General features: G+C 37.3%; 1 protein-coding gene across 1 annotated transcript in view; it reads left to right on the forward strand.

Annotated features, from left to right (window-relative positions):
- ODAD2 (outer dynein arm docking complex subunit 2) overlaps positions 1-27,928 on the forward strand; it is an 87,257-nt gene that overhangs the window by 50,175 nt on the left and 9,154 nt on the right. The window contains exons 18-19 of the mRNA XM_055708802.1: positions 9,228-9,416; positions 9,971-10,192. Of these exons, the coding sequence (XP_055564777.1) occupies positions 9,228-9,416; positions 9,971-10,192 (411 nt within the window). The remainder of the gene's footprint in view (positions 1-9,227; positions 9,417-9,970; positions 10,193-27,928) is intronic.

Below are 27,928 nucleotides of genomic sequence, written 5' to 3' on the forward strand. Positions count from 1 at the left end.
ACCCCCTCCAAGTTACTGCACCCTTTTCAGCTCTGCAGTGGAATTTCATGGGTGTGATGAAGGACAATCAGCCATCTAAAGCTGTCTGTATATTTCCTGCATACTGGGGAAGAGAATGTCCATGCTGACACAAAAAAACCCCAAAATTAAAACTAAACCAAGTTTAAGAGGGAAGGGTCATGAAGTGGGTATGTGTGAAGGTCAAGTAGTCTTCACTTACACAAAAGTATTATATACTGTGGAAGTGAATTCTACTGGAGCCAGCAGTCTGGAGTTAACCTGTGGGTGGAAAATATGCTGCTGATGACCCATGCTATTTAGGATTCTTACACAGATTTTGCTTGTTATGGAAATTTTAATGTAACCATGTGTATAAAACCACAGAAAACATTTCTTTACTAAAAGTAACAAAGAAATGTAATTGAACTTGAAAATTCTTCTGATATTTAACAAATAGTAAAATAACTTGCTGTTTTAAATGAATTAAGATGCTTTGTTTACACATTTTACTAATTTAAAGCTTTAGTTTATAAAGCTCAGTCATGCCCCATAATGCACACTGTTGTTCATTTGTGTTATATTTTAAAAATTTTACTTAAGTAGTAACTATATTTTTGCTTATGTACCATTCTTTGGTTAAGCCTATAATGTCAAAATTCCCTACTTGAGTATGTACAGCATTTTCCAGTTTCTTTGTTTTCCATGCTATGCTTCTTGCAATTCTATACAGAAATCTTGGCAGTTCAAACGTAGTGCTCTTATGGCTCTCTTTCCATTTTCCTATTTGTTTTCTCTAGACATTATCATTTTTAGCATCAATCATACCTACTTCTCTATATTTGATCTCATTTTTATGCAGTTTTTAATCCCTGATATCTGAATTTTGACTTTCCAAATTTTTAAGTGTTTGTTGTGAACTGAACTTCAAAAGAATACTGTAAGAGAGAGAAAAAGGAATTTTTGGCTTGCCTCTCAGGAATTCCAGAGCACCAGGGTACTTGGAGATTTAGGAAGTCTGGGAAGCCCGACCTGGCTTGGTGAATCAATAGCTGGCTGCCATGTTTGCCAGGGTACAGGCAGAACCAGCCTATCCAATGATTCTTGACACAGGCTGCCTAGAAGTTTAGTGAATAACCTTTCAGGAGTTGTTTGGGCCTCCTGTAGACATGTTACCCTGAAGATCTGAATGAACTGACATAAATTGCCCTGAGGTCCTTTAACGCTGACAAATCCAGTAGGGTCCTGTTCCTGTAAAACACATAACCTGAAAGCTGAGAAGCAAAGGGAAACTAAGAGTGTAACTCCTGTCTCCCTCACTGGGGAGCCTCAGGTCCTAAGTTCCATGCAAAGCAGCTGCCTGAGAGCTTGGAGACCGTAAGAAGCCAAAAAGCTTAGGAGCTCCTGGAGACCTGGCTTTCCAGCTGTTTGGCAGCCCATCAGGCAAGGAGTCAGGGATTCTATGAAAACCAGAAGCCAAGCAACCTGGCAGGCTACTCACCAGCCATCTGGCTGACAAGAGTAAAGATGAAGAGGCACGTTGGTAATGTAGCCTGCCTTTCTGCCTGGTTTCTGTCAAAACTTTTCAAGAAGTAGTTGTGTTCTTATGGAAGGTTTTGGTTCCGTTCCATTAGCATTTTCTGATAGAATACGGTTCCACTGGAAAATATTTGACCAGCTTTCCTTGTAACTTAGTTTATAATAGCTACACATGCTAGTCAACAGCTTGTCATGTAGCTTTTAAATTAGGCTTGCTGATTAGATTTTTTAAATCTATAAAAAGTTTAAACCCCACCTTCCTCACAGCTTTTCTTTTTCATCTCTTCTTTGTTTTTCCTTCTTGTCCATCTCACTTTTTTCCTGTCTTTACCCTCTCACTTGCCACATGGGACCTCCATAGATTTTAAGGCAAGAAAAGAGTATGGAAATCATTGTGTCTCATTTGCTGCATAACATGAATCAGAAAATTTCAAGCAATCATTTTATCTAGCACAGAAGCTTTTGACAGAACTATAACAGATTTTATACTTCATACTTGTTCTGATTCTCAGTTGTCTGCAATGGTAAGTGGTACAATGTGATATGATTGCCTTCTGGTATACCACTCTAATTTATGGAACCAAGCCAGAGTTGTAAAGATGCAAACAATAATTGTTATAACAGTTTATTAGTTTCTGTTCTCACTGCATTGATTGTTTACCTAGACTGTCCTCAGAATATTCCAATATTGCTGTCTTGCATCTCTACAGTATTAAACTACATATTAGTGATGACTATCTCATAAACATTAATAATTATAAAAAGTTTGCCTAGACACTTACTTGGATTCAATTCCATCCAAACCCAATGGAAACAATGTTTACTTTTCCCAGTTATTCTATGTTATCTGTTTCTCACACTTCTGTTATAAAAATGCTTTTCAAAATAATCTAAAGCAAATCATGATGTTTTCTTTGACTGTGGCCTCAAAGGACTCTGATGATAGTAGTTTTGCTGCTTTGAAAAATATGAGGATTTTGGCATTTACTCAGGACTGAACATCAGTGAGAGTGGTGAGGAGGGGGAGGAAGAGTAGGTGTAGTCCGCCAGACTGAAAAAATAAGAACACTAGACAAAAGGACTACTAGAAGCTGCATGAGTGACTATGTAGACTTCCCCCCCAACACACACACAGTCTTTTAGAGAACATGCATTGCATGCTTTTTTGGTCTTTACGTTTGACTAATGGACTTTGCTTTTGTTTCTTGAAACTATCAATAGCAAGATGCTTGCCAAGTGTTTAACTGTGCATTGATCAATCCCTGAAGAGCCAGGAGTAATAAATTCTGCTCTTCCAGGCTACAGAGTAGCATTGGAGCCATGTTAAAGCTACTCTGCTTTGCTGCTGTGGCTTTAGCTGCTTCAGTGAGGTAAAGAGGACAGGAAAATCCATGCTGATTGTCTGCTGTTTTTTTCCTAGTGCATTACATCTTCCCAACACAGAAGAAAAGTTGTGAGATGTAGTGAAGTAGTCTCATCTGAACAGGATGTTTCTTTGTCTGTTCTGCTACAATGGAAGCCTCCACAGCTGTATAGACAGGAATAAAATTAGCCTTTATATATATAAAGTATTTTGAGTAATATTACCTCTGAGTTCTTTAATAAGAAAAGTGAATAGAAACTTCATTATATAAACTGTGTGTTTTCCCTTTTCACTGAACGGCTATAATACAGAAATTTATCTGTTGCATTTCTTTATATTGAATTCTGAATTGGGTTGTGCATTATGATAAGTTATTTGGTTGGCAATAGGAGATGGAAATGGACAGCTTCCTTCATTAAAGAAAAGGTAAAGATGACTCTTGATAACTAAAGTTTATTTGCACAGCCATACCATCACTTTCTTGGGCAAAAGCAATTCAATTTGACAAATTAGCTTTGACACCTTAAGCTTTTAATGATGTTCTAAGAGTGAAATACTACTTGTTTTCAGTGGACAAACTTTTATTTTTCAAGTGGGGTATTTTATAGTTAAACACAGTGTGGTTTTGTAATAGGGTGTTTAGCTTTAAATCTTTCAAATAAAGAACACAGTATTCACTTTGGAAGAAATAAGAAAGGAGTTTAGTTACAAAAGAATTCAGTAGTTCTTTTAAAAGAACTGTATGTCTCAGCTTAAGGCTGATGAACTTTATTTACTTAATGAAAATAACCACAAAAACCCATATAATATGATGACAAGAGAACTCAAAAATCCCAAATGTTCTCTTTGTATAAATACAGCAAAGATCAAGTGATTTTTCCAAATCTATCTTTCTGCAAATATTGTAATGTGCTCTGCTCCTAATTAAAAAAAGAAAAAGTGTAAAGCTGGTTTATTTCACAGTATTTCTGCTCTTGGCAGAACCCAATGTAGAAGTGAAAAGGGAAAGTTAACTAGATTTTCTTAACAGTCATGCAGTTCAACAAGATAAAAATATATGAAGAGTAGCAGGTTGAGGCTTTTATTAGCACAGCAGGTAACTTTGCTGGCTTCAGCATCTATGCCAGATAGTTAGGGGTTTTAACTGCTTGAGATTGCAAACTCTTCTCTTTGAATCTAATTTTTAAGTAGTATTAATCATACTTTCTGAGGATGAAAACTGCTGCCCGCTAGTTAGAAGATGTGGTCTTGTGAAGTCATGAAAAATCCTGTTGTCTCTTCCTGTCTGCTTCAGCCACTTAAAATGTAGTCTAACAATCCATATTTTTTCGTAGCTTTTACCTCAGGTTAAATATTACATTAAAAGGTATAAGAATGATGAAGACTTAAAATCAAGATATTTCCTGATAATACAGTAAAATGCTCTTTCCCCCCCCCCTCCCCCTCCCCCAATTTTTTCTTAACATTTTTATTGCTTCTTTAAATGTCTTTGCATTTAACCTCTCGTTTTGTTCAGCTGAGGAAATATTATTGTTAAAACAGAAGCATCCAACCTATCATTAACACATATACTCAGATGTATACAATAAAATTACATTTATCAGCAATTTTACCAATATTTTTATCTATATAAAGACTGTTTCTTAGGCTTTATTTTTACCATTCCTTTTTTTTTTCCTGCCTAAGTTGACCTGAGTAGCCTTGTTAGGACAACTAAGAAGTAAGGTTTTGTCATAATATGTATGGGAGGAGTAAATTACCTAAATTCACTTAAATGCATTTGTCTTTTCTTTCAAGTTGTTTTTTATGTAGCTGTGTTCTAAGATGTTCTCTGAGCTTTTCAAAACACTGGAATTTTGTTGAATAACATCATATGTAACATTAAAGAAAGTAAATGCAGTTTAATGGCTATATTAATAGATTAGAGTTTGCAGTATGTAAATGCTAAAGTGTAGTGTAGTCTTGGGCTGGAAATGGAACACTTTCCACTTCAAGTTCAATATCAAAAATATATTATTATGTAATAGTATAATACCTAGATGTTAAAACAATGCCATTTACATATCTGCAGTGAGGTTGAAGGACTACAGGTAAATATGAAAGCTTAAAATGACAAACCCTTTGGGTTAAGTCACACAAAAAAAGTTGCATGTCAATTAATTTAGAAGGTGGAATTTAAAGATTGCATTTTTTTCTATGTGAAACAAAAAGTTAAAAAAATATTTCCAAGGCATGCTATATATGATTTTTCTTGTATTACAAAAATAAGTATAGGTTAATATGCTTGAGAGTATATGGAAACTAAAATCACAGAAATTACTTTAGACTATATTGTATGAACAGCAATCTGATCATTAATACAAGTATACTCAAAGAACATTGATTAAAAAGAATTAAATCCAGACCTCTGTAATCACAGGCACAACTCCATATAATTTCTTCTTTAAATATTAAAGTATGGCAATTGCATATAATAAATACACATCTTTCAGTAAAAAGGGGTGGGGGGAAAGCAGATATTTACTGTAGAAGGCAAGTATGTAGTTTTGCTAAATGATACCAAAAAGAATGCATTTGTTTTTATATTTCTTTGGGAAATAAAAGGATCTTGTACGTAACATAATGGATTTAAAAAGCTCTCATTTCAGTCCTTTCTGCTCATACTTCTTCAAATTTCTTGCTGCTTTGCTTTTCCCTTTGTCTTGCACAGACCACCAGACTACACCCACAATCACATTTGGGAAACTTTCCTGACATGTGGTTTCTGCAGTTTCACTCTGTTTTTCATCACTGGTAGAAGATTCTGTCCTTGTATTTAGCTGTTTTCACAGATGATTACTGAAAGTCTTTTTTTCTGCCTGCTGCTGAATTGTTTATATATTATTCCATCAGTTTAATTAGACCATGCTCCTTTACAAAATGTAGAAAGTATAAGCTTCTCAGAAGAGAAATTTAACAAGTAGGGTTATAATCACCTAGAAAGAAAATATGTACAGGTAGGAAAATATAAAATATATGTATTAGTTCATTAAGATGGGATACAGACTATCTTATCTCTTAATGAAACATCTTTCAAGAGCATGAATAATAATGCACAGATATCTGAGCCATGCAGAAAATCAGAATCTTTTTCGTGTATAGCAGGCCCCTTTCAAGTCTTAGGTAGTTTACTGTAGTTTACCTGTTGCACAAAGCCTTTCTCATTTCTTGAGCCAATATTTAGACACAGGGTAATGCACACCTCTGTAGTAACTTTCAAGAAATTGAAGTAAATGTAAAATATTTCATTTTCTTTCCTTCTGCTGTGTCTGATCATTTAGCTGTCTAGCCTCTAATACATACCAGGTAAGAAATTTCTGTGTAGAAATCATTCTCCGTAACCCGTTATCTACTGCCTTTTGTCAAATTTAGAAATTTCAAGACAGACATGAAAACTGATACTAAGAAATATTGGTTTTATTCAGATGACTGTAGATACGTTTCCATTGTGGTATGCATGCACTAACAATGATAGAGAAACATTTATGCTAGTATATCCATAGGAAGCACACTGTAAACCCACCTCCCTTTACATACAGGTCACATGGTGATAGATGTGGCAGAGCATCAGCTTTTTTTCCATTTCTTTCAGCTGCTTTTCTAAGTCACAAACCTGTATTGTCCTCCTTCTGCATAAACATTTAGATCTTCTTTTTATTTCTGTACAGACCTCTGTTATTTGTTCATTCTGTTTTTTCTAGGACTTCAGCATGAAGTTTCCTCTTGGATACTACCCTTTTCCCACATGCTGTGGCTTCTGGTTTTAACCCTCACACTATATGACTTTAACCTCTCCCTTTCAGTCTCAAAAATTGCACTGCCTGTGATGGAGAATGCTTTGTTCCTGTGGGCTTACCCACTGCTTTTGCTTGGTTTGAGAAGAAACATCACAGCTAAGAGTTCTGTTTGGCATTTAGACCCAGAACTAAAAAAGATGAACTGTAGCATCTTCTGGGATTTTTGTTTACCAAGTCCATGAGCAATTTGATGGATTTGCTCAGCAAAGCTAACACAATACAATTGGACTCTACTATGTTCATAAATCAGCCCCCAAAAGAAGAAATAAATAGAATCAAAACCATTCTTAGTCTCAGGGCTGCTCCCTAGCCCTAGGAAAGTTCATATTACCCATGTTTGCACTTCCATGAAGTCCTAAGACCTTTGAGTCCAAAGGGGTTTCAGGAGAGTGGTAGTTTTTATTCAAAAGTCTCCTATTGACCTGCTGAAGGAAGCAAATTAAAATAATTCCATTTGCAGACCTTTCTTTCCATCTCTGCACATTTACCATCACTGAAGTGCACAGGCTAAAATTTCTTCTACAAAGTTACTGTTAACCATTTGGCCAGTCACTTTTACTCTATCCAGTGCAATAGTGGTTTGACACCAGGCCATCCAATGCTACCTGCAGATGTGCCACCACGATGTCACCAAGAATCCTCTGACCTGTTTTCATTTCCTATTTTCAGTACCCTTTGTGAAGGATATGATTTGGGCGCTAATGGCATATTTCTAGTAAGTAGTTCTGTAAAAATTAGATCACCATAAAAAACCACCTGAAGTTCTTGCCCACAGTGGTTTCTGACCTGTATCTGTTTCATAATCAATAGTTATGTGCTTTTCCCAAGTCTTGCATTTTTACAGAAACCCATGTTAGCCATAATTAAGCCATTCACTAGTTTCTATATCCATTGGACAAAGAACTTTAAGAAAACCAGTCATCTTTCCAGATCCACATCTGAAAGGTTGAAAATCTAACAATGTTGGGCTAGATTACAGATTGTATAAAGAAGTCCTGATAAAACACAAATACTTATGCTTAGTATAGAGGTCCACTCAACTAGAGTAACGGATGGGCCCAGTCAAGTAGAAATGGCGCTTTCTCCAAACCACATTGCAATACTTGCTAACCTCAGGTTAGACACTTGAAGTTCCATCCACCCCTTGTGGATGGAAACACACATCATTGTGTTTACAACGAAGTTTCTGAAAATGATGGCGCGTTGTGCAGTGTTGTCTTTCAAGCTGTGTGTAACTAGGCATCCTGAGAACCCTTTCTGGATCGTAGTTAGCAAAAGGTTGCTTAGTTACCCACAGATGGAATCAACATGTAAAAACTCATTTAAAGAAGTACATGTTTTTCTATTCTGGCGTTATTTCTGTCCATGAGGAAACTGAAAAGAGATTGTCTAAAATAATGTAGTATTACATGGTAGAACATCTTATCAAAGACAGCGATGCATTTCTTTTCAAACATCTCAGCTTAACAGAGTGCAGTGAATCTGGGCGTACAGCATTGGTCAGTGCCTGTGTAACTTAATCAGTTAAGAATTTGTGCTTAAACAAAACTTAGATTTATACCCTGTGTGCTTTTAAGGGTACATGAAGTACTGTATGCTGCATGTCGCTTTTCCAGATACTGCTAGTTTGTCTTTGCTTGAGGCAACTGAATGAATTCCATACCTGTTAGTTCAGTCTCACAGTGCCAAAACTGCTGTTTTCCTGTTTTATACATTGACATGTAAACGTGTGCTTCATGATTTGAGTTCACTAATAAACACAAGAGTGATTATTCTTGTTGTCTTTCTCTAAACCCTTTCTAATTTTACTATAACTTTTTCAAGACGGAAAAGATACTGTATTCAAGACCAAGGCACACTTTAGTTATCTATTTCTTTCCTAAGAGCATACTTAGACATTTTTCTAGAGTTGTGTTTGTGTCCTTTAGTCATATTTTGCGTTGATTGTTCGTGCTCAGAGGTGCACCTTGTTTTCCCACAGTTGCTGTCATGACTTGTGTAACCTCCCCTCTTAAATATTCCTGGATACTCATTTGCATTGAAACAAGAAAATATGCTTTGTCTTAGCTGTCAATGTAGGAAATCGAAGACACTTATTGGAGCCTAAAGGGGAGTCTGTTGCTGTTTTAAGATGCCCTAAGGTATGTGAGACAACCACCTGGCCAATAAGATACAGCGGATAAGGAGGACTTGCACCCTTCTGGAGTGACAGCTTGAGGCTGTAAAGAATACCCTGTGGTATCTAAAATGACACTAGATACCTTTATTTAGACATTGAATTTCTGCCTAGGTGGTGGTGTGTAAACCAGTCTAACTCTCATACATCAATCAAGAGACTGCTGAGTTCTGAATTAGCCTTATTTCTTGGTGAAGACAACACAGCAGTAGCTGCAGTTTTGAATAATTATGTCATGCCAATCTCTTTTTTTAACATTTCCATGTAAATACAGATTGAATATTTAAAAATAGTGTTTCTTTTGATTCTTATTTAGGATGCTGGGGAAATGGTTCGATCCTTTGTTGGTGGCTTGGAACTGATAGTCAATTTGCTAAAATCCAAGAATAAAGAAGTTTTAGCAAGTGTATGCGCAGCCATTACAAATATAGCTAAAGACGAAGAAAATTTAGCTGTTATAACAGATCATGGAGTCGTCCCTTTGTTGTCCAAACTAGCAAACACAGTAAGTAACATCTAAACATATTATGCTGTATATATGAATTTCTTATGTCAGACTGCATTATACCCAACTAAAAGGTTATAACAAGAGCAGTAGAATTTGCAGCAGCTACTAGGAAGAGCTGTAGAATCCTTCTATGAGGTGTATATTGGACATGAAAGCACTCTGTGGCTAAATTGCTTAGGAAGATGAGCTTCATTTTCATACTCACTGTTGTTGAATATTGCTTTTGAGAGATGCAGCTGCTGTATGAAAACAGGCACAAAGGGTCGAGAGAGCAATAAATCTGAACCATGCAGAGAATCTCAATGGTGGGTCTGTATGTTAAGTTTTAATGCTTATCTAATTTCAATTCAGTCTAAAAGCACCTCTGAAACAATATAAAAATTCACAGCACTTACAAAGAGAATAAGGGACTGCCTTACAGCTCTCTCCAGTTTTTAATTGTACTGCAGTTAACTTGGCAGGCCTTAAAGATGTTTGAGAATATAATTCTGCTTTCATATGAAATTTTTGTTGTATTACATTGCCTTTCATTATTTTTTTACCTTCTTCAGAACAATGACAAATTAAGACGTCACTTAGCAGAAGCCATTTCCCACTGTTGCAAGTGGGGAAGCAATAGAGTTACCTTTGGAGAGACCAAGGCTGTAGCTCCTTTAGTACGTTACTTGAAGTCAAATGATCCATCAGTTCACAGAGCTACAGCTCAGGCTTTATATGAACTTTCAGAGGATCCCAACAACTGTATCACCATGCATGAAAATGGAGTGGTAAAGGTAAGATGGAAGGTTTTTCTTATTTGGAGTTCAAATTATTGAAGGGGTTTGGCATGGTCGAAAGAAGACATCTTTCATTTGAAATAGTTCTTGAATATTGCTGTGTACCTTGATTTTTCTGAATTTTATCCTAAAAATCTTTGGTTAAGTAGTGAATTAGGGACCAGTATTTTAGTGCTAAAGATTTTACAGCTAGGTAATGCTAAAGATTTACAGCTACATATTGGGAATGTAAATATGATGCAGACATTCACCTCTAGAGTACTTGACTCTGACCTAGGCTGGTAGTGACATCACATCAGCGTTTTTCATTCTCAAGTGACTTTTGCAAAGGAAGTTGGGTCAGCTTAATGGATAGTTGCCTACAATGAAGAAAGACACCTAGGAACTAAGTGTAACTGGATTTTGGGGTCAAATTAAAACAGAATAATACTAAAGCTTAGGGTTTGGAGCTGTTTCAGTACTTAGTAAAGCAGTTCAGGAGTACTATGTTCAGTACCCCACTTCAAGAAAGATGTGGATTAGCCTGAGCAAGTCTACTGAAGGGCCACCAAGATGGCAGGGGACTGATGCACATGACTTGTGAGGGAACTAAGCTCATCTAGCTTTGAGAAAGAAGGCCTTTGGGCAGTGATGCCTAACAGCAGCCTGCCAGTTATCTAAGACAAATTTATCAAGGCAGCAAAGTCAAGTTCTTTACTGAAGTACATGGTAGGAGGACAAGAGGCAATCAGTGGTCATAAATTGAATCTGATGGACTGGATATAAGAAAAAAAGTTCTACTGTGTGAAGCACTGGAATAGTTCCTCAGAGAAGCTGTGGAATCTCCATCCAAGTAAATTTAGAGACCTGACTTGACAAAGCCATCAGCAACCTGGTCTGAATTCAGTGTTGACCCTGCTTTGACTAGGAGATTGGACTAGATGACCTCCTGAGATACCTTCCAACCCAAATGATTCTGTGATTCAGATAATCTGATTTTTATCAGATGGAAAATAATGAAAATAATAAGAAATATGCAAAGTAATGATTGAACTTTGCAAACCACTTCTTCATTTTTTTGGTATAATTAAGCAGTATTCTCCAGCTTCTCAGTGGACTTTATTGAGCCATACACAGCATATTCAGTTAGGGAAAACAGCCATAGTTGTGATAGTGGGCTTTCCGTTTAGTATCCAGAAATAGTCACCATCTAATGTGGCAGAAATCTTCTTCATTATACTTAGATGGGTATCTCAAAAGGAATACCATCAGAGGAACAGATTTAATCACTGTTTTTTAGATACTTAGGGAGATGTGTAGGATAAAGTGTCAGAATTCCACCCTGTATCATTCAAAAATGAAACATTCATTCCATGAACAGAAAATAATCTTGAATTTTAGGTCAGGGCTACAAATCTGTGTGACTAAGAGATGCAGTGCTATCCCACACACCTATTTCAGAATTCCATGAGGTTTGACTACTTCTCTGTAGTTCATAAGATCTCAGGTTTTGGGGGGAAAGAAGTCTGTCTGCAAACAAAACTGGTTCTGTAATGAATCTTTAAAATGCAGCCAAACCTGATCAAGAATTAAGAGGTTAAAGAGCATTAAGATAAAAACACCCGTGACTGCACATTGCCATGAAGTACATGGAATAACTCTTCATACCTGCTAAGTATCACAATATGCAAAAGTCTTGGGCAGGATTTTTGGAAGTGATTCAGAATTCAGCGAAATCACCTCTAACCTTAAAAGGCTGTGTTGTTTATTCATGCAATCAGCTGTTTAGTTTGGTAGACTGCAGTCTCTTCATAGCCAGAAAGTGACATAGCCAAAAAGAAAAAGCCAAATACATTGATGGGAAAAATAAATATTATTCCTTACTGCCTATTTTGCCTACTGGCAGTACAAAATTAAATATCCTTGGAAGACACTAATTTATCTGAAGGAATAGTTCTTGCAGAACCCAAAAAGCAGAAATAATGGAAGTCTGGTTACCGGAGTGTACTTTCAGGTAAACTAAATCAAACCAGTCAGATGGTTGGTGTCGTCCGTACCAAAGACTGTCAGCCAATCCATAGTCAAATGTACTGAATAAGTGTAAATCATAGAGATCTGTCCAGCTCTTCAAGCAAACTGCCTTCTATTCAGTGTCCTACTGAAGTCAGTGTAAATAGTGTAGAATCTGAAGGCCTAAGGTCATGCAGCAAATGTGTAACAATGAGGTATAACAATTTACAATTGTAAGAAATCCACTCAGGTGAAGAAATTATTTAAACATATCCCATAATTAGTGCTGAGCTACAAATAAGTAGGTAAGCTACATGGCATCATCTTACTCAGCACCTGCAGATATTTCATTTTTCTATGTGTTTGTGTTCAGTTACATTCAAGTGAACATTCATGGAAGTTCTTAATTACAAATTTGCAGACATTTTATCTGAAGAATATGAAAGTAATTATATCTAAACAAATATTCTTCACAATTGATAGTTCTGTACTGTGAATTATCCAGATATTTAAAAATAACATTTTATGGAAACTTTGTTCTAACATAATAAGTATTAATGGAGCTGTTATTAGAGCTTTATTCCTTTAAGTCTTTGAGAAATCCGTAACACAAGGCAAATTGATGTAATAGGTAAGTCTATACAGCAGGACCCTGGGGCCGTTCCCAGCTCTTAACTCCAAGTGCATAACCTGGCCACATACTGATTGTACATTAGGACTAAACCTGGATGCATACATTCTTGTCTGTGTTAAAAAAAAATGCAGGTGCAGAACTGGAACCACAATATGTATGAACAACTGGGAACCAGAACTGCAAGGCATGTTGCAAAATGCATTTGCCCTTCCACTAGAATATAGCCAGAGAGAATCCAATACCAGTGTACGTGTTGAAGTTAATGTGGCTCAGAGATCCATGTTAATAAACTGTGAAAAACCTAGACCTTGGCCTGTTCTCCCTAGGCCATAAAGTGGCAAAAATGGGGGGTGTGGGGTCATCAGAGCAAACTCTCTCAAGCTATCTTGAGCTTTCTTACCTGTCTAGCTGTGGTAGTGTAGAGCTCAGTGTCAGATGATTTGCCTACTATAGACATACCCACTTGTGTGTAGTTTAGCCTTGCCCCTGTTTTTCAGGGACTGGAATTCTCCCACCCACAAGAGGACAATATCTACGGTCATCTAATATTTCTTACCCTAAATAAAGCCTGGTTTATTTAGCAGTTATCCTGCTGTGATATTTCTAACCACTTTCTAATGTTTATCTATTGTGTTATACCTAGAATGGCAAAGCAGCACAGTGAAGCAGCAAATGGGCCTTTTTGGAGGTTTTATTAGACCAGCGAGACATACTAGTTCATATCCAGTGAGGATGCCCATATAATAACTGAAGCGTGGTAGGCAGTCTGGGAAAATATGTTCTGTTGGACCTGTGATAGTTCCTCCAGATGTGCTAGTCCAAGCGTGTTTGTTCTGTATTGCCAGAGCTGAGCAGACCATGAAGCAAATCACCACATGCACCATGACAGCTCAGGGCACAGCTGGCCAATCCACCAACACTTATGAGCTTGACTTCTATGCTGGCACTGTTGGGATTACCATCAAGCATCAATTAGTGTTTGGAAGAGCTAAAGAGGCATTCCCAGGTGGCAAGGAGAGTGGGTGGAGGAGATTTAGTTGCTCAGATGGTGAGAGTCAGTGCAGGACTGAATCCAGCCTGGTCTGTTCTGTTGGTCTGCCTGGCGCAAGGGAGACAGTAGTTGCAGCACTATGTCTGTGCTGTTGGTGTCTTTGCACCATGCTCCTCAGTGATGACAGCATGTCTGGGTGTTTTCATTCTTCTAGCCTCTCCAGTGAATAGTTGACTGCAGGCATACTTTATATTTATGTAGGGGTTGTTAAGTACAGATTTTTCCAGGACTAATCATATTTTTGCTTCTGAAAAATTTGTCTGGGTTCCTTTGATATTTTTTCATCCTTTTACCAGATACCTGGTGTTTCAGTAACCGTGCCCAGTTGGATTAATGTCACAGCTACTGTAGTTCTGACTAGGTTGCAAGACATGCATATTCTCAGGTGTTTTTCAGTACATGTTCATGTGCTATGTTCACATGCACAGGAAGTCTGATGCTTCAGGAAAACATTTACTCTGCATGAGTGACAGTTGCTGAGTGCTTGCACAGTTGGTCAGAGACTTTCTCAAAGCATCAGACTTTCTACCATTCACTACACAATGTGCATATAGATGTTTCTGTCCAGGAAACCAGGAATAAAAATATATAGGGAAAGAAATTTCAGCCAGATTCTCATATTTCCTTTTGCTGCTGCTGCGAACAGTGTTTGCTAATCACAAAACAACAGGTATACGCACACAGTTGTGAGAGAAAACTGGCGTTCCAAGTTTTCACGTATTTGTAACTACACCCAAAATACATTCAGTTTTCTCAAGCAAGGCTATGTGACAAAAAGGTTGGGAAATAACTGGTGCAGGTCAGCTGCCATGTGAAATTCTGAGTACACAAACAGGGTGCTTTTGGAGGAAGTTTAGAAAGGCAGTTTCTGAAGTTTTCCTTTTATGTTCCATTCCACACTCAGTGTTCTTAGGAGTGGGAATGGAACAATGGTTATGACCTGTGACAGATGAATCAATGCTTTCTTTCTACCAAGCACCAGAAAATATTTCCTCTTTCTGAAATAAAAATTCATGGCTGTGCTGGAAAAGAGATTTGTATTTTCAAAGACCCAGTAATGATGTATGGGACACTAGAAAGCAGGAGAAATTTTTAGACATCAGACTACAGAACCTGAATCAGAACAGGAACCTGAATTCAAGATTGGAGGTAGCTGTCCACAAATCAAGGGAGAAGAGAATTTCCATGTGGGATTGGCAGTTTATAGCCAAGATAAGCAGGAATACCAGGCAACTTTCTTCACACTTGGAGTCTGTCACAATTAGAAGGAAGAGAAATAGGAAAAGTCACAGACAACTGGAAGCACCCAGCCATTGCCACATTCTTAATGGAAACTGCAGAAAATCTCTTAAAATGTAGTTGTTGCAAAGCACAAAGATAAAGATTTTTATAGGGCTGCTGTTTTCAGGTTAATTGTAGGTTAAGACTGTTCTGCAGGGCACAGGCAGATGAGAAAGTGTAACTACTTTAGTAATGAAAAGATGATCTAAACATGCTTTAAAGGAAGAATTCAAGTCATCTGAAGATCCTGAGAGAATACTTAAGTAATTGTCCTAGAAACCATGTTGCCATGTCAAACTAACACGATGCTTCTCTATGTTACAGACATGCTTTTTCTTGGTTATGTTGGCAAGCTGTAGGTTGGGATATGCTTCTGAAATGAGTGGGGATGGTGGTGTGCATAGGCATTTATGAAACTGCTCATAATGTCTTCTAAAAGGCTAGAGATCTTAGGAAAGATTCAGAGTGTATACAAGTGAAAAACATGTGACTGATTATTCCTGGTCATTCTTACTTTGCAAATGAAGAAAGTTAAAAGTTGATCTATTGTGGAAGTTGATTTCTGACTTTTTAAATGATATAAAGGATTTGGTTTCGTGGAATATCATTACTGTTTCTGTGCAAAGACGGCTTAGGAAGTTTGAATGGCTTCATGACTACAGAGTTGAGACGAGTCTTTTATTATGGGGCTTAATAAGACCTCTGAGGAGATTATTAAAGTAATGAAAAAAAGTAAGAACAAGGGAAAATAAGCACCCAGAATCAGGCTATGGAAGAAAAAAAAAAACAGTATCAGTGGGAACTGCTGCACCCTAAAGGGACTGAAGTAAATGTGTATGTCTCTGAACAGAGAAAGGAGGCAAAGTAAATTAAAAGGAAATACAATGTTGATGAAAATGGAACTTGAGTCATTCTGGTTGGTGAAAAGTTGGCTGTTTGCATCCCATCATCAAAGTCATCATTCAACTTTAAATGTTTACATTGTGGACATGCCAATCTGTTATAGTCACCCAAATTCTTATAAGTGTCAAGGAAGAGGAATAGATTCTTTACTGTGTTTCATCATTCATAATTTGGACATTTGTGCAAAGATAACACACCTCAGCCTCTATTGGCCGTGTTTTCTGGTCTCCTTTGCCTATAATGGGAGTGCAGGTTCAAAGGCCAGATCTGCACATCTACAATGTATCTGTGTTTAATGGGGTGAATCCCATCCCAAGGCAGTGGAGAACTTGTTTAAATGAATATACAGTCCAGTTCATTATTAGAGAGGAATGACAGAATTCTGAATAATAGTGCAATCAGGAAAAGCTATTTAAAAATGTATTCTTTTCCTACAAAAATACAGATGAGATGCATTTATATACTATGATGGTTCAGCAGTAACTGAAGCACACTTTGAACATGATCTAATAAAGCCAGATGTTTTAAATTAGTGGATCTAACTAACTTGAATCCGGGGATTTTGGAAAAGCTCTTTGGAATATTAAGGTTGGAATCTTTTCATCTGACTTTGGCCATTTAGGTATGGAATTTAAAGTAGTCTAAACCAAGATGTGTTCTGTAGTCAATGGAAAGAGAGGGAGGCACCTGCAGACTTGTCCTACCTGAAAATAGATGTCCAAGATATCTGAGAGGAACAGACTCATAAAGTGCCTAGTTTTCTCCACTTAATATAGAAAGGACCCAAGTGACGAGCTCAGACTAAGTAGCTAGCTTTCAGACAGCTGAATTTAAATTAATATCCTCCTGAATGTTGATTTTCAACAAGCTTGCGGTACAGGGGAAGTTGCAGGGCTGGAAGAAAAGTAATGTGCCAATATTTAAAAAGCCTAAATAAGATTATAGTCCAGTAAACTGGACACTGTTCTCATGTTAAATAATCATAGGTACATACATTATAATACTAGAAGGGATCGTTTAGTGATCTAGTCTGACTAGCCTTGCTCATACAAACCAGAGATGTTGCTTCAATTTATTTCTGTTTGGAATAGAGTATATCTTTTAGGAAAACACTGACTCTTTACTTAAAAAATTCCAGCGATGGAAAATCCACTAATGCCATCATAATTTGTTCCAGTAGTTAAATACCTTCCCCATAAAAACATTTGCATCTTATTTGTAGCCTAAGGTTTGTCTAACTTTATCTTATGCAGTTACTTAGATGGTACTGTTGCCTGGTAAACTGAGAAGCCTTACATAACTTCTGTTCTTATATACATTCTTACTAAGATCAAATTACTTGTCACATTGTCATCTTTTTAATTAGCTAAGCAAGTGTAATCTCTGATGGAATTTATGTCTGTTTAATTCTTGAATTATATTTGGGTGTTAGTTCTGAATTTTTTATTTTTGACCTTCCCTTTTGGACTGAATTTCAAATACTTCAAAACAGAATTCAGTATTCCATTAATATCTGCCTGAATACTTAAAACAGGTGAAATAACTTCCCTGTTTCGATGTAAGCTCTGAGCATCAGAGAGTTTCATTACTTTTGTTTGTCCATAGTATTGCCCTCGAAGCTCATAATCAGCCAGTTTTCTACTCTGATTTCCATATCTTTTTGGAAATTGTTCCCCAGGTTAGACCTCTGCATGCTCTAATCTTGGCCCTCATGCACAGGAGTAAAAATTAGGTAATACTGTTAATGGAAATCACCAGTGAGTTTAGATCTTGTGGTTTAAATTGATTTGTTTTTTCAGGAGATTGTATCAGATTTTAATTGTTGTCAATATACTTTATAAATGTCAGATCAATTAGGTCTCATTTTTTTAAGAACAATTCACAACTTAAAAACTGACAAAATGTATTCAAGCATTTTGTTGTTTTAGAGAGGAAAATTTTACGAGACCAACACACTGACTCTTAAAACAAAATATTGCCCTTCCACAGTGGAGGATTCCAGGTTTGGCACAGATATGATTCATTAGAAAACTGAAGGAGTTCGCTGGCTGAGAAAGTGGTAAATACTTTTGAATTATGTAGACACAAATAAATCAAGGTCTGTGAAAGGAATAGCAGAGGCTTTGATTGTGAAGCTAAAAACCGCCTGTTCTACTTGCCAATGAAATTCTACATTTGCAAGTACCTGATCAGATGGTACATGAATATTCTAAAATATGTAGGGAAATCTTTCCAGTGAGGTCATTTCCAGTATCTCATATGAGGATCACCTGATATTTTGACTTAAGACTTGTGCCTGAATTCTGAACTAATTAAATAATAATAAGTAAAGGTATTTATTTTTCTATTTATTCATTTATTTCTATGTACTGTGATGATACTTAAAGCCATTGATCATTGATAAGTAGTTCTCTTTGCTAGGCAGTGGTGTATACCTACATAAGAAGAAGAAGACCCTAGTCAGTTTAAATGTAGCGCACAACAAGGTGGAGGTGAACAAACAGATAGCAATGGAGTGATAGGAAAAAATATATAAAAATATTTTTACTGATCATATTTGATAGTTCAAGCAAACCAACTGCTAATTCATAGCTGCAACTCAGTTACCGTAAGTAAAACATAAATGCCAAATACTGACTGGAAGCTTTTTGAGAAAACCAAGGACCACTGGATAGTAGCCGGTCACCCAGACATTAAGGCACTTCTGCTGTGTGGGAATCAGAACTAGTGCTGTTGGCAATTTTTTGCATGTGTGTGTCTATGCTGAAGGCTACATGAAGTCAGAGTAAATTAGCCTTTGTTGAGCTCTGCATTGTTCTGAGCTGCTTTTATTTGTTTAAAGATAGTATTGCTGTGCGGCACTATGAACAAGTCCATTTTCTCCCATTCTTTTTCCATTGTATATGCAGAACTAATTATTTTTGGGCTAAAGGAACCATTAACTTAATGATTACAATACATAGCTGATATGCAGAAGATAAGACTTTCCATTCATGTTCTGACATTATTTAGTATTGAAAATGTCTATCCAACCTACCAATGCATAGAACTGATCTTTAGCTTTACTCTGTGGGCTAGTTTATTGAATTATATGCACAACATGGAAGTGCTCTTTTTCTTAATATTAGAAAGTATTAATAGATGCCTTCTAGAATATCAGGTTTTGTAGTTATAGGAACTCCACCAGGGATGCTGGAAAGCTAATTTCAAGTGCTTGGTACATAGGGCAGGCAAAGCAGAGACTCATACTCCTAAGAATGGGTCTTGATTTGTATATTCATATATTTTAATATATATATATAAAATTAATCCATCAAATTTATTCCTGTTTTCTCATCAGATTATAGCCTCAAGAGCTGCATGAGGGTTTTTTCAGTTTGTTAATTTTTTTCCTAAGAAGATGTAATAGCTATAATTTATTTTCTGAATTCTATGATGAATTTATAAGAGGTATTTGTGCTTTCTGAGTTCTGTTCTTAGTAGTGGAAAGGTTAATCACACGTAGGCTCTTCCATTCCCTTGTAATAACCTAAGATATAAAACCAGTTGGTTTAGCCATGATTTATGAAAGTTATTGTGAAATTTAGATTTAATATTTGGAGAGTTCTTTTACACTTGTTATGATTGCATTAAAAAATACATTTTGTGTATTTTATTGTGCAGAGCTTCTAGAATATTGGTCATTGTTTGCTAAAGTCGTAAATCCCTACCAGAAATTTTGGCTAACGATTTTATGTGAAAAGGCTTTCCGAAGACCAACTTTGTGAAATTAATAGATGTGAATTACAAAATATGGAGGACAATTACTAGAAATTTCTACTGAAAACATTCTATAAACAACTTTTTTCCACAAACCATATATATCTGAAGTTTAGAAAATGAAATGCAAAAGCATTGGTACCTACTTCTTTTGGAGCATTTGGCTGTGGGGTTGGTTGGTTTTTTGGAGGGGCCTTTGGTGAGAACATTGAATACGGAGTGTAGATTTTTAAATTATTAAGCAAGGTTTAAGGTAAGGTCTTCATAAATCAATCCAAAATATTTCGTATAATATCTATGCAGTAATATTATCAGGGTACAATAGCATGTATTTGCATATTTCCATATTTGTATTTTAATTTTAAGTTTAGAAGAACTCACTTTTTAACTGTCGTGGTTGGCTCTATTCAGGCTCCACTGTTCAGGCTAGACATACAGCACGTTTGGCACATACTCCAAGCTGTTGCCTGTTAGTTTTTATAAATTAGTTGTTACAATTCTTGGACATCAAGAAAGAGGGCACTAGATGGCAAAATTTCTGCAGGTCTGTTGTCTACAGAAGGTATGCCCAGTCCCTTCACCCACAGAGGTACTGATCTCACCACACTTTAAAATTTCAGATGTAAGAGGTTCCATAAACTAAGTCCAATACTGGCATATTTTGTTTTATTTCAGAAGGATTAATGAAAATTGTCAATGTTGCAGCACTGCAATTTCTATTGTGTTAGCAACTGCCAGGTGTGAACATTTTCCTTACAGTTTCAGCTCCAGGAAACAGAAACCAGTAAGCCTTTACCTTCGTAATAGGCAAATTTTCACCATTCATAAAATAGGGGTACTTGTAAAACATTTTGCTTTTGCACCATTGCCAAAGGTAATGAAGTTTGGTTCAGTGTAGATTAAGCCTCAGACTTTAGATTATTTTTCAAAATTTCACATTACTAAAGTTTATGATACATAGCAAGTGTTCTGTTAAAATCTGGCTGATCCTGGATGGGAAAAAACCAGCAGCCTAAAGGAGATCAGCTTATCGTTGCCCAAACTCTGTGCTTCAGGAGACCTCTAATTTAGTAACGTTTGGATAACAAACCTAGAGGCTGGCATAAAGCTCCTCTTGGCACATTTTAAACATCTTTTAGTCTTATAAAAAGAAGCTTGTCCCACTAAGCTGTAGGTTTCCTGGAGCTGTTTAACAGTAGCTGTGCCCTGCAGCTCTTTTAGTGATAAATGAGCCTCTTCAAATAAGTGCAAATGCAGCCAACTGTGCAGAAGGAATCATTAAAAAAATTTGAAATAGACATTTTTGAAGCTTAAAAATGCACAAACAAAGTATGTTATACCAAAAATATATGCTGCTGCTTTTAATGGAAAAGATGGCTACTGGTTAAGTCTTCCAGCTTCAATAGGTGTGCCAAAAAGCCAAGGAATCTGGCAGAGTCCATAGATAGCAGTTCCATCTTTCATCTGTATTTCTTTTCTGTATTTATCTTGCTTTAGAAAATGCAGAGAATGTCTTTTCCTTCCGACCTGGCACTATTTCCAAACCACAGAAATACACAGAGCAGCTTCTTGCAATTGTTTAGCTCCCTGCACCAGTCTTATCCTTGTGACTATGTGAAATGTTTCTTAATAATTTGGCAATAATAAGAAAGAAGATTATTTAAATATTTTTACATTTATGGAATAATACCTTAGCTAAATCATCAGGTATTAAAATTTACTTTCTTAATTGAGAGATACTGGGCTTAATGCACAAGAGCAGAATGCCAGGTGATTATTTTTGGCATTCAGCTCGTCAAAAATAGTTTCCTTGTATGTAAGAAGCTATTCACAGAAGCTGAACATAAGAAATACCAAGAATATACACAAATATATACACACACACACATGTGTATACATATGTATATGTATGTGTAAATAGAGGCTGAATTGTCACTCAGGAATCCTTAATGTACTGAATTATACATTCATTGTTGTCATCTATGAAAACTTCTTTTTTTTTTTTCTTCCTGTAAATCCATCACTCGGTTCCAATTGGCTCCAAGCCCTGGTCATTGTAATCTCTTTTATGTCGCATTGCAAAGAGAACTATGCAGTATCTTTTAAGTAATATGGCACATCTTATTGCTGTTACTTTCAAGGTAAAGATGCTAAGGAAAAGTCTACTTGCAAACTATTGATTATGGGATGGGCTCTAGTATTCATGTTCCTAGTCAGTGTTCTGTACTTTGGCATAAAATCTAAAGACCTGACAAGGTTGCCAGGCAGCACGAGGCTGATGAGAATTCTCTCCTGACTTGAGTGAGGGCAGGGTCACGTTATGCATTGCTGATGCAGTTATGATTATATAATAATCAATTGTATGCAAAAGGTAGAATGTGTATTCTCCTAGACTATGAGTGAAAGTCCATACAATTTCATTTTATTGGATATTTTGCTTTATTTAATTTTGCATTTATCTCCAAGGATGATAATTGGCCATATTTACCAGCTCCTAATCAGTGCAGGGTCTCTTGCCACAGTTTATGATAATGTTTAATCTCTGGAATTTTTGCAGAAAATACTAATGTTAAAGTAAGAAAATGTTAGCCAATAACACTGCTTAATTACCAAAGGAGTCTGCTACACGCAAATTATGTGTTATCTTTGGATCTGAGGAAACTGGGAAGCTACATAGAAAGTGACTGTAGGTTGTATCGAGTCTATTCACTGCATTTGTGTTGAAATTAAGTAAACAAACCTCTCCATGATGTAGAACTAAGAATGCAGGCGCTCATAAAGGTGCTTCCATACTCCCATACATGTATGACGGTTCCTTCCAGATACTGAACTCAGGCTAAGAAATGTAATTTAGGGTTTTGTGGCATTATAGAAAGGTTAGAAATCTCCAGAAAGTATTTAGAATACCTAAAATCAGAATTGCCCTCTGGAGTACTGTTGTTCACTAGTTTTGCGACTGTCTACCTTGACCACAGGTATGTGGGATGAATCCAGGTTATTTGCTGGTTTTATCTCTGTACATTGTATCTGTGAAATCTGCACAAATCCAACAGTCATTAGACTGGATTAACTCCTTTGCAGAATTCCAAAGAGAGATAATAGCTGAACTCCAGAGGCATTGGAGCATTGGAGAGGCTAATAGAGTGTGTATGTGTCCAAAGAAGGCCTGTCATACTTTTGTACTGGATTTGCTGGACATTCACTGTATAGAGAATATTTTATTAGTCTTTTGCTTCTCAAATAATTTTGTTTTTTCATCAGTTGTATAGTCTATTCATGTGCAATAATCCTGTTGCCATTTGGAATTGACCATGTTTGGATTTTTTCAGCAGCACTCTTCACCAAAAACTCTTATAGAAGTTAAACTGCTGTATGATGAGAAGGCAAAGTCCTAGAAAGGATAAATAATTCGTTAAAAATGAGGAATCCAAGTGTAGGAATTAGGATCAAGTTTTGCAGCCAGGGGATCTTGCTATTCAGTATTTCATAAATGATAATGGGACGGGTGGTGAATGGTAAGTTTGCAAACTTTGCTGACAATAAAGTGCTTCATGGCAGTAGAGACAAGAGCCAGTTGCGAACTGTGATTCACAGTGCGGAGCCATGGAGGTCAGATCTCCTGTGCAAGTACATCCCAGCTCAGTGCAAAGTTTTTACCTTTCATGAAAGCACTGGATTTACTACACTGGATAGTATTGCACACTACACGTGCAGCATATGCAAAGGGAATTACAATAACTACCTGTTAGAACTGAAAAGATGTCCATATATTTGGGCGAGGCAATAAAGTCCTCACAAACAATTTGGACAGAAAAGTTATCAATGTACCATACAGCTAGGGATACCCTGAAGCCCTGACTTTGATCTTGGGTTTGCTTCTTGTTGATCAGACTGTTTCTGTAATCCTTCTGCTTTTCTTTTCATAATCCAAGAATTCATATAAAATTTGAGGTTAAACGTAAGAGTTATTTATCTTTAATTTTGTGTTGACTTCCTGGCAAGTGGGCGTGGAAGCTGATACTTTGTTTAATTATTCAACATCAAAAATGCATACGAGGGAATTGTATTTTGAGAAACCGCTCTTTGACACATGCCAGTATTCTGCATAAAGATGCTCCTGTTCGGGAAAGGATGTTAAATTCCTTAATTTTATCATGATTCAAACACATGAGACACTGTTTTCATGAAAAAATAGCCTCTTTGAGTTGGGAACTGATGAAAAAGAGAGTACATTCCCCATGTAGGAGTAGTGCTTCGTCTTACAACGGCTTCCACATATTGTTATGATTAGATGGCAGTATGCCCCAAGTTTACTCACCCAAGAATGTCCAGCATGCTGTTAATGTTCTTGTGCTAGCATTCGTGTTGTGAAGTAGTATTTTAGAAGCTAGTTAACCAGCCTTTCCAACCACTGCATCCTACCTGAGATGCCAAGTAACCCCCATACTGAATTGAGAATATTAATCGTGATTCTTTTTACCTTTTGCAGTAGTAGCATTCAGTTAGAAGGCCCACATGAATTTTTTCTTTCTATGTTAAAGCATAGAGTTGCATGGTTTTAGGAAATTAATTTTCACATCTTCCCCCGCATGCTTTAACCAGCTCTAGCAGAGCTTTTATACATGTGCTACAACCTCCACTTACTGAAGCACAACTATAATTTTCTTTTTATAAAACTAAAAAAGCCCAATCAAATGAATAAGTGAAAAACATCCCCAAAATTTGAAGCTTGGAATTAAAGTTGAGCAATTACTTAATAAAAAAGTGGAGGAATAGACCTTTGCTCTAATCAGAAGAAGGTTTTAAATTTAACTTCTATTAGTTAAGTTTTCATTCTCTACTTGATAGCTACATCTTTAGAGAGGGAAGGAAGCAGATCAAGGGCTCTAGTATTTCCTTGCTGACATACACAAGTTAGGCAGGCAGGTATTATTGCTTGCTTGCAGGCTGCAAAGTGTCTTTAAAAATCTCTGATCTCAGAAAGCTTCCAAAATCCAGCAGCCACTCAAGCAGTTTGTGGCCAGACTGAGTACCTTGAGTGGTTTTGGGGAGTTGTTTTGCTTCTTTTTTAAAAAAATACCTGACTTCACTCACGATGGGTTGACCTTGGCTGGACAGCAGCTGCCCACCAAAGCTGCTCTATCACCCCCCCTCCTCAACTGGGCAGGGGAGAGAAAACACAATGAAAAGCTCGTGGGTCAAGGTAAGGACAGGGAGGCCACTCAGCAGTTACCGTCATGAGCAAAACAGACTCAACTTTGGGAAATTAATTTATTGCCAATCAAATCAGAGTAGGATAATAAGAAATAAACCCGAAACCTGAAAACACCATTCCCCCACCCCTCCCTTCTTCCCAGGCTCAACTTTACTCCCATATTCTTTACCTTCTCCACATGAATGGTGCAGGGGGACAGGAATGGGGTTTGCAGTCAATTCATCTCATGTCTCTGCTGCTCCTTCCTCAGGGGGAGGGCTCTGCACACTCTTCCCCTGCTCCAGCCTGGAGTCCCTCCTGTGGGGACAGTTCTGCACAAACTTCTCCAACATGAGTCCTTCCTGTGGGCTGCAGTTCTTTGTGAACTGCTTCAGTGTGGGTCTTTTCCACAGGGTGCAGTTCCTCAGGAGCCTATGGGGTCACAAGCCCTGCCAGCAAACCTGCTCCAGTGTGGGCTTCTCTCTCTGTGGGTCCCCAGGTCCTGCCAGGAGCCAGCTCCAGCACAGGCTTCCCACGGGGTCACAGCCTCCTTCAGGCATCCCCCTGCTCTGGCGTGGGGTCCTCCGTGGGCTGCAGGTGGGGATCTGCCCCACCATGAACCTCCCTGGCTGAGGGCACAGCTGCCTCACCGTGGGCTTCACCAGGGGCTGCCTGGGAATCTGCTCCGGCACCTGGAGCTGCTCCTGCCTCCTCCTGCGCTGACCTGGTGTCTGCAGAGCTCTTGCTCTCACATGTTCTCACTCCTCTCTCTGGCTGCAATTTTGTTGTGCAGATTTTTCCCCCCTTCTTAGATACGCTATCCCAGAGGTGCTACTACCATCGCTGTGATGGGCTCAGCCTTGGCCAGCAGCAGGTCCATCTTGAAGCCGGCTGGCATTGGGTCATTGGACTTGGGGGAAGCTTCTAGCAGCTTCTCACAGAAGCCACCCCTGTAGCCCCCCGCTACCAAAACCTTGCCATGCAAACCCAGTACACCACTCTAGAGAACTATACGTAAATTACAAATACTTCGGTTGAATGTGACCTGAATGGAGTGCTAATTCAAGCCACCCCTTATCTTTTAATCACAAAAAAAACCCAAAGCCTTTATCTGTCACAAAAAGTGTGCATGGTAATGTTTTTCCACAGCACAGACTTTAGACTTGGTTTTGCACACAAATTTCCAGTACTAGTAAATACATTTTATGATGACTGCACCAAACTCTGTTCATAAAGAAATGCTCAAGTGACTCAGAAATTTGGGGTGATCATAGGAAGTTGACTCCTCAGTATAAAATAATGTATTCCTTATATTTGTCTCTAATAACAAAAAGCAGTTTGCCAATCTTGAAAAGTAACTTCTACTCTGCATTCATCGTTGCTTTTGTACATTTAATTCTCTGATATTACACATTTTAATCTCTAGATATGAATGAATCATATCTATACTAGGTATACTATAGACTAGGACTATACAAAGACCTTTGCCCATGGACAGCCCCAGATCATTTCTTGTTTGATGATATTCAGAATTCCTTATTTGTATGAGTAAGGCTGAACAGTGTTCATACCATTTATGCATTTATTTATGCCATTTTCTAATTGTAAATTTTCTAGTACATTTACTAGTCTAAAACCAGACTGTAAGTTGAAATTACCACTCATCTTCCAGTTTATGTAAATGTATGCACTGTTGCCACCCACACATCTAAAAACATGAGATTATAGATCTGTCTTCTTGTGTGCCACAAAAAAGAGCTTCAAAATACCTTGGCTCGTTATTTGAAATAAATGCTATTTTATGGATCTACAGTGAGAACATCCTGGGTTTATCCCCAGACTTTGATATGTAAGGTTTACTAGCAAAAGCACCCCACTGGTTTTGATTATAATGAATGAATATAGGCAGGGAGACAGACACTTTAGACCATTGGACCTAAAGCTATATTAACTTTAGAGATCAAAATCAGTACTTGAAATTGGATACAGAAGAGAGTTTGAAGTCAGTTCATGCATACCAGTAGATCTAACATGCTTTTAAAATACTTTTATAGTCAGATTTTATACCCTGTTTTCAGCATATAAACTGAGATAAACTCGAGATAAACATTGCAAAATTTGTCACTAGTGTGGAAACTGTGGTGTCTCTTTGCTGCAGTTCAATGTTGTCTTCAAAGCCAGACTAGTTATAGTGCAATTCAGGAATATCACACAAACCAGAGGAACAAAATGCAGAATGTTTTCAGGGTATTTCTGAGAAGTCAGCCAGAACCCTCCAGTATGTGAGGGTTAATGGACAACTTAAGCCTCTTTTTTTTTTTTTTTCCTCTGACTTGCTGCTGATAGGTTATTTGCAACTGCCCCTTCTTAGCTTTTGAGTAATCTTCATATGACCGCTAGAGATAGACAGAAAGAAAAAATGTTAAGTGTTCATATTGATAGTAAACAAATTTGGAAAACTAAAACCGAATTAACAGTTCTTTCTCATGTTCCTGTACTACCTCCTCAGTAATATTTGGGAAGGAAAGGCAAGCTAAAAGTCATGGTCCTGTAAAATGAAAAAGAAAGCAAAGTGTGAGAAAGCAGGCAAGTATGGAAAAGAAGCAGGAAATACAGAGAGGAAAGACTGATTAGGCTGGCAGCAATGTAAGGGGAGGATAGTCCCCAACACGTTACTAAGCCAAACTAAAGTATGAAAGGAAAGAAACATCCATGATGTAAGTTTACTGGTTTGAAGGTCCATTACATGTACGAACCAAGCAGGGTCCTGTTTAAATCTTAATAAAATTAATTTCCAGTGAATTGAAAAAAGCTTTGTTAAACTGTCACTCTATTGAGATTACAAAAAAGTTCTTTATTCTCTCTATCCCACTAAAAGCCTTTTATATGTTAATCTTCTTTTGAAAACTACAATGAAATAAA

The sequence above is a fragment of the Falco cherrug genome, chromosome 4 (assembly GCF_023634085.1).
Source record: "Falco cherrug isolate bFalChe1 chromosome 4, bFalChe1.pri, whole genome shotgun sequence".
NCBI classification, from domain to species: domain Eukaryota; kingdom Metazoa; phylum Chordata; class Aves; order Falconiformes; family Falconidae; genus Falco; species Falco cherrug.